We start from the raw sequence: 13,488 nt of genomic DNA, 5'->3' as shown, positions 1-13,488 counted from the left end.
AGCAGTATCTTTGACTTATAGGCGATTTTGGCTTATCCAACAATTGAATTCATCTCAATTGCATTCCACATAATTTGCTACATGACATTAATTAAATTTGTACATCTACAAATGATAAATCGTGCATTTATGTCTCATTTATTCAACAATTAAATTTTCTCGTTTAAATACACCTTGCTTGGTATAACTTAAAATAATTCATAGAAATTATACAGCAGACGTATGTCTTGTTAAATGTCAGCCTGTTTTAAGAAAAGAATCATTACTTTATACCGATAAATCTTCGTTCCTTCATAAAAATGAATTCATTCGTCTGATATTTCCCACAATGCAACTCATTGATATAAGACAATATCGCTCATTGATATAAGAAAAGTTTTTATCGTATCGCACCTTCCATAGACTGTATTCCATATCAGTCAATCAACTCGTGATGACGTCCATGAAAATAAATGTATCCACTGGGAGCTATATATTCCATATACAAGCGCTGTTTGATTATTGCTATAGTTAACACTTTGGCAGCTTCACGGAACTTCTTTTTCTTTAAGTTTTTTTTTCAATCCCATCAATGAATTTGTACTATCTTTCTTTTTTGCTGGTGTATTGTGTACGTGTAACTTTTTGAGTTGTTTTATTACATATGATGTAGCTCTGTACTTTTAAAGGTCCCGCCATTATATAATTGTCAATATGTTATTGTTCTATTATAATTTTTTTTTTAAATTGAATAACAATTTTTTTTTACCTGCGTAGTGGTATTAACCATATGTGGATTCTTAATAATTCTAAATAACTTCTGGATGATTTTGTATCTCGATCTTCATCTGAAATTATTTCTAACTACACTTTTGATTTTTTTAACCATGTGAAATTGATTTTTTAAAAACATTGTACGACAAAATTATTAAAGTATTGACTCAGAATTTCTAAATATAATCTTTGAAATAATACAAAAATATCAGGACCTTTATGAAATTATTCTCTGTGGGGATCTCAATGGAACTTTATTACATTCAAGATCTAACAAAAATGATAAATTACTGAAAAACTTTGTACAGGAAGTAGGCCTTCAAACAGCTGGAAAATATAACTAAAAAATAACTTTCTTTCATCATTCTTGACAATCATCCTCTCAATTCGATTACATTTTAACGAGGACTATATCAATCTTCAAAGAACACAAAATTTGGGGCCGTTCAGCGACAAATGGTTCAGCTCATGTGCCAGTTCAAACAAACACCACTTCCTATATCTAACCACTGTAACAATTCCAAGTGCTGCAAATTGAAAACCATCTGAAGGAACCTCATACATAAAACATCTCTGGAATGAAATAAACACTGAAATATACAACTAAAAATTATCAGAGGGTCTCCTTAAATTTAAATCTGAGGATTCAACTTCAAACCAACTTCAAACCATTACAAATGAATTACTGAAAGCATTAAAGGTAGCTGTTCCAGCAAAACCTATCAAATTACAACGACCAAAATGGAAAGCAACGACAACAGTACGAAAACATCTGAAATTATGTAAACTACTATATTCAAAATGGAAAATCAGGGACGGACACAAAACCATCCATCACATTCTGAATCAAAAACAACAAAACAACTTTTGAGAAACGCACAAGGAATAGAGCAAGCTGTTGATAGAAAACAACTCTTCAAACAAATCAAGGAAAAACCAACAAGAAAACTTTTCTAATGACTGATAAATAAAAACAGAAAGTCCAGAACTAGTACTACAAAATATCTTAAGAATGCCAAATCAGTATTAACACTAGTATTAACAACTCTATTCAATAAAACCAAAGAGACCAACTCTATTCCAAGAGCCTTTAAAACAGGAATACTTACTCCTGTTATAAAGACTGGCAAAAATCCTCTAGATGTCAAGAGTTACACCGGAAATACTGTTACTCCCATCATTGGAAAACAAAAATGAACTGAGTCTTCTAACGAAACTCTAATTGCATCCGGGTCTTGATTTACATATTGGGTTCACAGAAGGATTATGTCCCCTTATGGTAAGCTAACTTATAACAGAAGAAAAATGTGAAAAACTTTTGAAAAAAAACTAAAACAAAACCAAACATACCATTATTCATAACAACAGCTGACGTACATTCAGCGTTTGATGTAGTCAAACATATCATACTCATGGACAAACTACTAGACCAAAATATTCCTCCAGATCTATTACAACTTATTAAGGGACTATACACAGATCAAGAATCAAAAGTAAAGTGGATGGGGATATCAGTAATAGTTTTGATAAAAAAAAACAAGGGGTAAGACAATGTGGCATTTTATCTACACACCTCTACAAATTTACAAATTGTATTTCAAAGATCCACTAGACGCACTCAAAAACAACACTATTGGCTTCCGTCTAGAAAATATTTACATAGGTGCAACTACTTATGCAGATGACATTGCCTTATTGAGCTCGGACACATCGAAAATGTAATTAATGCTTGACATAATAGGCAGATGCGCTGATCATTAATATAACATCCATCCTACAAAAACTAAAATCGTACAGTGTAATACGAAAGAAAAAAACATTCAAAGGAAAAACTATACAACCAACAGAAGTCACAACACATTTCGGTCTTCAAATTAACAAACAAAAGACAAAATGAAATTAACATTGATGACCGTATTAAACTAGCAAGAAGAACAAAATACTCCTTAATGAGCTCCGGTCTTCATTGAACAAATAAGGTTGACTCAATTACAGGATATAACATATGTAAAACATATATTCTCCAAAGGCTTCTATATGGTTTAGAAATATTACCACTTACAAAAGGACAAATTGAAATACTAAAAAAATTTCATAAACATACCTTGAGACATATTCAATCCCTTCCACAAAGAACAGCAGCAATTTATTTACTCCTAGGAGGAAAACCAGTTTAAGGAGAGCTTCACAAGCGGCAACTATATATGCTCTACTCTTTATTATCGTATAAACCCAAACTATTCAAGATCTACTACATCGCCAATCATCAATTAATTTTGAAAATCTAAAAAGCTTCTCCTTATGTGCAATAGAAACGCTACAATTACATAATCTTCCAAATATATGTGAACTTCAAAGCAGTCTGCTACTAAATATAAGTGGGAAAAAATAGTGAATTTTAAAATGTCAAACTACTGGAAAAATGTCCTTCAAATTGACACAGTCCAAAAACAACACTTGAATATTAAGCTATAAACCAAAATAAAAGGGAATGCCGCATATCTCCTACACCTACAATTCCTGATGTTCGAAAAGGTATAACCAAAAGAATGATAACATTGTTTATAACAAAGTTTTCAATGGAATTTCTGTTAGGCGGAACGTCAAATGTGCAATCAAGAACTAGAAGACCTTACTCATATGCTAACTACCTGCTCAGCGTTAAGTGAGACTAGAAAAGAAACTTTCAACCCAATTAAAATTTATGTAACCAATTCATTTGAGAAATCAAGTGGAAAGAGACATTCACTGATATACATTAAATTACTGTCCTTATAATTGACTGTGCAAACTTCACATATATATTTAGCAAAAGCAAGCTCAAAATAGAAAAGCTAAAAATGCTCAAAAGAGATTTGTGCTACAAGATGCATAACTCGAGACTGAAGGTGTGTAATGGCTGTGACAGTTATCACTCCACTTAGAAACTTAAAGTCTGTTTGAAATTTTAGCAAGTGTATATATATTCACTGAGTGTGTACATAGTTAAAGACTTTTTATCCATATTATTCTCAAAATAGAGGTTTTCCTAAATAAAGGCAACAGTATGCCGCTGTTCAAAACTCGTAAATCTAAGGACAAAAAACAAAATTGGGGTAACAAACTTAAACTGAGGGTAGCGCATAAAATATAAAAAGAGAACAACGACACAACATTTAAATGAAACACACACAGACACGGACTAAGCATTAGACACAACCCAATGAGAATAAAAAATATAACATCAAAACCAAATACATGAATTTGGGATAGAAAAGTACCGTGACACGTCTTATAGTAATGTGAATTCACACTCAAATATAAAACAAAATCAAACAACACAACGTTAAAATGTCACACACAAATGAACGAACTATGATATAACAATGGCCATTTTCCTGACTTGGTACAGGACATTTTTAAAGATAAAAATGGTGGGTTGAACCTAGTTTTGTGGCATTCCAAACCTTGCACTTTAATGACAATGTTAAATATAATATTGCAATGACAACATCATATTACAAAACTACAATACAACTAAATAGGAGAACGTATTAGACAAAGAAACACATATTTGATAGATAACAAAAGGCATCAGGTTTAAAATTCAATACGTCAAAAACGCGCCTCGTCCACGCAAGACTCACCAGTGACGTCCAGATATAAAAGCTCGAAAGTGAAAAAAAAATCAAAGTTGTACAGCACTGAAGATCAAAAGTTGAAAAAGAGGAAGCTTATACGAAGAAGAGAAGTTAATCGTTGATGGAATAAGTTCGTTGTTGTTCTGCCTTTGCATGTTGATTTTACGTTTATACTATTTGTCTATAACAATAGCCTTTAATTGTAGGTCAACGTCCGTATTTTAGTATTAAGCACAAAATCGGTAAACTTTATGAATGATCCATTGATTTCGATATTCAGTTATAGTTTTTACTAGTGTAGCACAAGTCGACTTGATGAATGCTTTGCTTTTATCATTTTCTGTTTATTTCATTAGACGTATAGAAAAAAAAATCTAGATGTATTAAGATTTTAATATATAAAACAAATATTATTATAACATTTAGAAATATTTAAAATACCTGTATCTCTCGTTGTCTCTTATCAATAACATTTTATTCGGTTTACAAAAATAAAAAATATATAGTGTTAAGCACTCTTAAAGACTAATTCTATTGTATGCATCTAGCTACACAAACAAAAACATAAATATTTCAATACCAAATGTGCAACGATTTTGACAAAAAGAGCTTGCAATACATTCTAGGTTGAACAAAAACATGAACATGCATCTTTTTTTTTTTTGGCAAAAAAAAAAGACAAAGGCAGGAAAGTTGCAAAAATGCCTTGTATCAAATTGTAAAATTCTTTAGCGTGAAATTAAGTTTTACCTCTTTTTTCTAGAATATAGTGAGAAAGTAATTTAAGAGTTTGTCACAAACAATGAATTATACCTTATTTTATTAAATATTAAGAAATCGTGGGAGCCGTCTTGTTTGATAGCGTTTACAGCAAAAAAAGGTAATAGTAATTATACTTATATGATTACTAGTACATAAATGTGTCTTGTGTACTACTATTTGTCTGTTTGCCTTTTTTCTTTTTTAGCCATGGCGTTGTCAGTTTATGTTCTATCTATGAGTTTCACTGTCCACTCCTCTTTCGCCCCACTGTTACTCGAAGTAGATGTCTTATATGGTTATTATTGTAAATAATATGTTTACAAAACGTTGACTTTCTAGATACTAGTTATTTACAGCAAACATCGGGTCTTCAACGCTTCAAATTCGTATTTTACTTGGCATATGTTTACTTTTTTTATTTGAGTGTCTATGTTAATATCAAAATCAGAAAACACGAAGACTTGGTGTTATTTAAATAATTGTTGATAGTAAATCAAAATGTTTTTTTTTTTACACAGTTGAAGATTGATTCCGTCTTTGGTGTACATGTCCTGTATACATTAATATTATAATAAAATTTTTATAAAGTTTCATAACTTCAAAAAATGCATAAAGATGATTTGTTGATATGGATATACATTGTTTACTAGAGGGGTTTTTTATCTAAAAAGATAGAGAATAATATATGAGTATAAACATTCTAACTTGACACAAAAAGAAACAATATGTTATAAACATTTATTTGATCTATATAAGATGTTAACGTGACTTTTTCTAGTATGTCTCTCTAGTCACGTTAATGAACTTTTGTATCTGATATATACATGATTGTAATGATACTGTATTATGAAATATAATATAATAATTGAGTAAATTAGTTATAGTAAAACGTCTTGTAGAATGATAAAACTAAAAACTTATTATGATACATGCAATTGCTAACTCTTATCTGTAATTTTAAAAGACATATTAATACATTTGTAAAAAAATAAGCTAAAATGATAAACATATAATAAAAAAACGAGATTGGACTGTACATGATTGCCTAGACATATATTGTTATAGTGTATTGTCCATTTCTGCAGTGTACACATTTTGTCGTCGATGCCCTGTTTTCAGATTGTCCTATACAAAAATGAACGATTATGAATCAGTTATCATTGATATTAAGTCGAAGAAAGCAATATGCACAAATGTTTTGAAAGAGGGTTCAAACAATAAAATGCTGCTGAAAATACATCGGTATGTTATTGACCATCAATGTTAAATTAACAGTTTTTCATTGCTTTAACTTTTACCAATGAACAGTAATTCTAGATAATTTAAATAGATATGTTTATATTAATATTTAAGACAATAAACATAAACTATTAATTTGTGTTTCTGTTCTTTAGTTGTGATACAAAAGATATGCATTAAATTTTGACAAAGTTATTGACGAAACCTACGAAACAGTCTACAGTTCATTTATGTATGACTACATGGTGTATAAGCTTCTGCAGATTGTGTCATTTAGGAGATATATACTGCATAAACATGCAACACTTTAATATTCTTTTAGACACATTTATGAAGAATGCCTCACTGTATTTGTTTACTCAGATAAGTCAAGTGCATAGCGATAAACTTAATAAAAAGGCGAATTTTGGTATAAGCTTCCTTCTTGTTAGTCTCTGTCTATGTTTTCATCTATATACTCACATTATTAGTACACTCGGTAGATAGTTTTGAATCCATTTGATTGGCACGTCGTCTCTTATACTCCCGGTAACCTTTTCTGATCTATACACAGAAGAAAACTCCACAATATATACATGGGGTTAAATAAGAGTCAGTAACATGTTATGAAATGGTGTATCAATCAATACTAATAAAAAAAAATGAGTACAACAACGGTTGTTAGATGTGAAGTGCGATATGCATATCATGCGTTTCATCCTATTTTCTAGCATATTGTGTTTCTGAGTGTTAATTTTCCATGTACGTGTGGTTATACTGGGGATTCATTTATTTTTGTGTGTTCCAATTTTTGTGGTTTGAAAAAACTTGCATACGTGTGGAAATTTATTTCGCGATTTTGATTCAATTTACTCACATTCCTTTTGAAAATTGGCAATTCGTTGAATATTTTAATTCGTGGTTCCCCTTTACCAACAAAATCCACGAAAATTGGTACCAAACTAATATCAATGAATCCGCAGTAGACCTTTTAGTCTTTTATAATTTTGGCATCTTTTTTTTTGTTTAATTCTATACATTATGAATGTGTACTGTTCCAATAAAATTCCAAAAATTGCAAATAATTTATTCATCGATAACGAACGTCAGGAACAGGTTCGAAACAAATGTTATCTAAAATAGATAATTGAATATAAACAGCACTGTAATTGTCGTTTATCAACATTTACTTAGCATGTTTATTCCAACCAATTATCATAGTTCGTGTCTATGTGTTACATTTTAATGTTGTGTTTTTTGTTGTGTGGTTGTTCTCCTCTTATATTTGATATGTTTTCCTCAGTATTGGTTTGTAACCCAGAATTGATTTTTTCTCAATCGATTTGTGAATTTCGAACAGCGGTATACTACGGTTGCCTTTATTTAACATAAATACCTTGTCAGTCAAGCAGCAATTGAATACAAATATAAAGAGACCCTGTTTAAAGGATAATGATTATTAGATATTGAAACATTCTCATTTCTCTAAATACATCATAATAACGTGTGATTATATATTCTTTGTTTGTCTTTGTGAATATTAATTTTACCGTGCTTACTGTTAATGCCGGGTGTTTTGGTGTGTGGTATGAATTTGACGTGGCTCTGTAGTTATACATCCCGCCGTTGTGTTATTGCTCCGCGGCAAAGACAAATTGCATTCTTGTCCTTCGTTAATCTAATTCGTTTTGTCTATATGACTTTTTATTTTTCATTGTTACAAGTTACGTGGCTCTGAACTTATACATCCTGTAGTTGTGTTATTGTGTCTTGGTGAATTTTATATATTTGTCTTGAATTCTTTGCTAATGTGCTTTGTCGATATGCCTTTTTATGTGTCTTAGTTACATATTGGTTTGTTGTTATACTGATTAAGATTATAACAAAATGTTGAATATGCATCCCTGTTCTTGACATCGTTATCGAATAACATGATTATGTCTTTTTGTTTTGTCCACACATCGCTGTCAATATAATGGAATTGCATGCGACTGTCATGCGAGTGAGATGTTAAGATAGTTATACAACCCGGTTTTAGCAATCTTTTGCTACATAAGTAAATGTCTGTTCACAGTCAGGAATGTGAAAATTGTTATCCATACGTTTTGTGTGATTCCGCTTGAAAATACGGGTTTTCTGCTTTGAATTTAAGTCGACGTTTGTTTGTTATTTTGCTTTCACATACGAAGCTCATTAACATATTTATCTTATATAACAACGATTCAGGTATGTTGATTATTTTCATCTGAATTTGATATCACCAAAAGAGACTTATTACATAGTGTTTGATTGTATGATTGATATTACGGTTGTCAAACCTGAGGCACTTGTTTCGGCCACAAAGGGTTGCAACCGGTGTTGCTGCAGTTTTAAATGCTCAGTCTTTGGTTGTATTAGAATTGTTTTTTTGTGAGTTTTGTTCCTCTTTTTCTCAGAAATGGTTATTTATTGAACATTCTCATCTTGTTACCGAATTATGATTTCGAATATCCGGTTGGTACATACAAAGTAAGCTTCCGTTGATTTATTCTGGTATCTGTAACTATTTCATTACTTTGGAAAAAAATTGACATGATTTTATGTGGTTAAAAGGGACGTTTCAATTAATTTGAGTGCATGTTAAGCATAAAACAGTAAACATTACCTGAAGAGAGTTGCAAATTGCAAATAGGTATTGGAACATTACCAGATCATCGTTCAACGAAAATGTCCCTAGTACCCATGTTACTCCAAACAATGGTAACATAACACGGATGCCTTTCAAACCAATTCTATAATAGAACAGCAAACGTCATGTTCATGTTTCGACTCAAGAAAAATTACTGTTTAATTACTGATTGATGATCTTGTTTATGTTACATTACAAACGCGTCGGACTCAAGCAATGTACGATCTGTAGTTTTTTGTTTTTGTTTTACAGCTCTGGGTAGATACCTCGGATGATAGACACCGTAGGAACTGACCTTGCGAGAGCTGTAAAGCCAGTCAAGGTCGTTAAACATTTCCATTATCACCGTAGAAAGCTCAGTATTCCGTTATTCAATATTTTAAGACAGGCGAAAATAAACTGACACCACCATGGCTAAAAACGAAACAGTCCAACAGATAGAAAAATACACAAAAAAATTAAGACTGAGCAACATGAATCCCACAAAAAAAAAGGGCGACCCTATAAGACCCGCGAGGGTGAACAAACACAGTAATACGACGAATTCGGTATGTCTCATTCGAAGAAAATATCTGCTACCATCTCTGAAGTTATGCTATTTGATATTTTTCTTTTTTGACAATTTTTTAACTAACTTGTATTAAATCAACCGTTTTATACTTTAACAATCATTAAATAATATTGTTTTTAATGTCTTCTGGAATTTCGTTCTTTGCATGTTATGTTTGATTACATTGCTATTCAACTGTTCTGGTTCTCAGACATCATGAGTTTCAAATATTCAACTTGGAGCGTTTACTTTTATTTACTTTTAGTGATAGCGATTTCAAAGCCAGTAACATGATAACAATATCAAAATGTGCACAATGTAGAAGCTTTTAACAATTTGACAATAGTGCACTATATAAAGCTGTAAAAACGCTAACCAACTAATACATTTGACCATTGCATCTTATAAATTCATAATTTAAAAAAGAGACAAACAAAATATCAAATACAAGGAATGTGTCGATCTTCAACTTTAACCGTTTAAGACAATTTCATTTATTTTCAACCAATTGTAACGATACATTTTGTAACAACAAATTAAAGGTGCAATTAAACAATATATTCCAGGTGAAAATGCGACTCTGTGGAAGCTCAATGGTCGTAATAAAACATGCATCTGTACTTGACCTTTGTTTTTCATTTTATCTAATTCTCAATACTTCACAGCAGTTTGAATTGGTTCCGCAATATATTTATACCAGTAAGGGTACCAATAAAAAATCAAGACAAATTGAGTACGTATAACATACTTACTTGGATTTCTCTTTTGGCGTTTTTGTAGCTACGGCTTTCACAGTCATCATTTTATATACAGTTATGATGATGACGATAATATTAATCTGAAAAATCAAATTTAAAATCTAATTGAATAATTGACATTTTAAAATAAATTAAAAAAAATGTCTTCTGAGAATATAATTTTATGTGTGTGTTACTAAGTATCAAAAGTATAAGAAGAGATAAAAGTGCAGTTGGAATTTCAAAGAACACAACATTCGGTTGAGTGTATAACCAATTTCAAAGGAAAGATTAGGGAAAAAAACTGTTATAATGTTCTAAGTTGATACAATGTATTGTATATACATGCAATTTAATGAAACATCGTCACTGAAAATATAAACACATTCATACATTTCATATATGACTGTAGGTGTTTGCAGAAACTGATTCGCTTTGCAACATAATATCCAGATAAGCTAATCATGAAATGACTTTTATATTTGACAAACAGTTACTATGTTTTTAGTTTTGTTGGGTAGTTCTGATGCTTCAAAAGTGTTTTGTCGACAGTTGTTAATATAACCTAACAAATAGTGTGCAATGTGAATTGTATGAGATGGTATCAAGGAAACACTTTTTGCTGTAAAAGCGTCGAAAATTCCATATTTACATGTTTTAAATTTTTTTTCAATTTTATATAAATGAAACATGGAAATAACTTGTTATCAATTTTTCCCTGCTGAATTATATCTTGCACGAAACGTGTGCAACACTAAATATCAATCAATTTATTTTCGATTTAGGAGTTTGACTCTCCGTCTGGTATCTTTCGACCCTCTTTTATAGACGCTTTGTTTGAGTTTCCATTCACTCATTTCGAATAAAAAAAAATGAAGTTTGGAACGAACGGATCAAAACAACGGCAATTGACTACTACTATTTTATCAAAACATTCCTTGGTTCATAATTGTATCGTCCTTACATACTTACCGTAATAACAAGTAATGCTGGTCCTATGAACGCCCAGATGAGGTTTGTTTCAGGGGATAACCAACAACTGAAACGAAGAAAGCATTTCAGAGGGTCATTTATTTATTAACGTCTTATTATTATTTGTTTTATAGTTACGAAAAGGGACACTGAAAATAAAATAAAATAAAATAAAAAGGAAACATATACTATTATTACAGATGGTGTAGCATTCTTCTGTTTTTATTGGATATAACGATCACGTGTTTAAATTATATTTCATATATCTGAAGCCTTGCTTCTATTTTCAAGTATATTGACTTTATAGATCTATTTATACGTATATCAAACGAATTGTTGAAGGTCAATATTAAACAACTTTGACGTGAGAATTCACAATCTTGGCGGAAGTACCATACAGTATGAAAAGAAAATTAGCAATTAGACTGCTATGAGTTCCATTTGAATTTTATTTGTTCTAAACATGAAACAAATTAAAAGTTTTTATTTACAATAAAACATGTAAATCTTATTTATTTGCGTACATACTAGATTTAGTCCTGGTATCTATGATGAGTTTATTTATTCATATATTCAAAAGCAAGTTACAAAATTTGCAAAACACCTTTCAAAAATACACAGTAGAATATTGAATTCCATTTTTCTATTTCGTTATATAAGATCAATAGAGTACACCAAATTAGTTTTTCACTGATTCATGTTTCATTAGTAGTGGAGCGGCGAATGTTGAAAAAATCGCTTAGTTAACGATTTTAAATTACCTAAATACCTCATGGAATTTTAAGGTCCTAAAATGTTTATCGATTATTCAGCTTTAGAAAAATATTTGTCGTCAATATCAAATGTGGTACAAATAGCCTTTACTGACGTTACCCAACTTGCATCGAATACCCCACTGCCGATTCGGTAGTCAAATTTCACAACAAACCCGTTCTAAAAATATTTTTTGAATGAAATTGGTAAATATAGTTATTCGTGAACTTCATACAATGTAAGGGCATTTCCAAATAGTCCTAAATTTAATGCTTAATGCATCTGAAAATGGTTGAAAATAACACTGTAAAAATCATCGTTTTTCATCTAGCATTATTTGCACGTGCAGTATATGTGTATTTTAAAGGCACAACAATGAAGCCGCCGTGTTATACTTCAATCGACCCGATTTACTTTTTGAAGTTAATTCCTAATAATATAAATATTTGACTATATATCTGCTTTTTATCCAGATTTCAAGTCGGAATATTTGTCACAGATATACCGACATTGTTGTGGTTTCTAGTTATAGTCACACATTCACCGATTTAGCGAAGGTCATTTGTAGTCATTTTTAAACATATTTCTTGTATTCTCGTTTTGTTGAATTTAACTGGGAAAGTGAATTTCATTTTAGGGTTCGTTTGGTTTTCAGGTGTGTTTGATTTGTTTTTATTATTCAATCACATGGACAATTTAACAATCTCGTAAAAACTGGTCCCGCTAGATGCCAAAAAAATTAAGGAAAGCAATTAGTGGAAGTTTGTGTTGACAAATGCATTATCTGCGATTCTGTTGTTGATGAAATATTAATAACATCAACATAATCTGGAAGAAAAAGTCTGATTACTGCTGCAGCAAAGAGACGTGATGATGATTTGTTCAGTTATTTGAACGAATTCTTCAATGAAACAGCAAGATAGGTTATGTTATAAAAGCTACACAAGTAAGCAAAATTTAAAATCAGTATCAGCTGAAAAGGAATCAACAGATATAAATTCCGATTAATCTATAAATTGTTTGGTGCCTGAAAAAATGATCACAATACATAAAAGTGTATTATTTGCAAAAATATCTGATAAAAGGGTGAAAACATTACATACAATTTCATCTGCTGAAAGGTTAGTCAATCTTATAGATGCTGCTTTTAGAGCATGCGACGGTGAAATGATTAATCGAATAGAGCAAGATAATTTGCTCAATAATGCAGTGTATCACACAGCATGTCTGACCACAAACTTAGCATATAGACCAAAATCCACTGATCAATCTGCGTATGATTTGGCATTTAGCAGTAGTTTTATTTATAGACAGAGACCTTATTTTTGACCAAAAAGTCTCTTGTTTTATCATCACTTTTGAAAAGGTATCAGTCTTTTTTTACCTGATAAAATAAGTAAAACATACTGTAATTTATCTAAACATAAGGCTAAACTTGAGAGGTACTACAGGGAT

The 13,488-nt window shown here is 30.9% G+C and overlaps 1 protein-coding gene across 1 annotated transcript in view; it reads right to left on the bottom strand.

Moving 5' to 3' along the window:
• Positions 1-4,818: 4,818 nt before the first annotated feature.
• Positions 4,819-13,488, bottom strand: part of LOC134709874 (adhesion G protein-coupled receptor B1-like) — a 62,081-nt gene continuing 53,411 nt past the window's right edge. Inside the window, exons 23-28 of the mRNA XM_063570005.1 lie at positions 11,281-11,347; positions 10,324-10,409; positions 8,998-9,124; positions 7,750-7,791; positions 6,837-6,917; positions 4,819-6,260 (exon numbers count right to left, since the gene is read on the bottom strand). Coding sequence (XP_063426075.1) covers positions 6,195-6,260; positions 6,837-6,917; positions 7,750-7,791; positions 8,998-9,124; positions 10,324-10,409; positions 11,281-11,347 — 469 coding nt within the window. The 3' untranslated portion in view covers positions 4,819-6,194. The remainder of the gene's footprint in view (positions 6,261-6,836; positions 6,918-7,749; positions 7,792-8,997; positions 9,125-10,323; positions 10,410-11,280; positions 11,348-13,488) is intronic.

Source organism: Mytilus trossulus, chromosome 3 (genome assembly GCF_036588685.1).
Source record: "Mytilus trossulus isolate FHL-02 chromosome 3, PNRI_Mtr1.1.1.hap1, whole genome shotgun sequence".
Classification (NCBI taxonomy): Eukaryota; Metazoa; Mollusca; class Bivalvia; order Mytilida; family Mytilidae; genus Mytilus; species Mytilus trossulus.
This window is presented reverse-complemented; position numbering and strand designations above follow the sequence as displayed.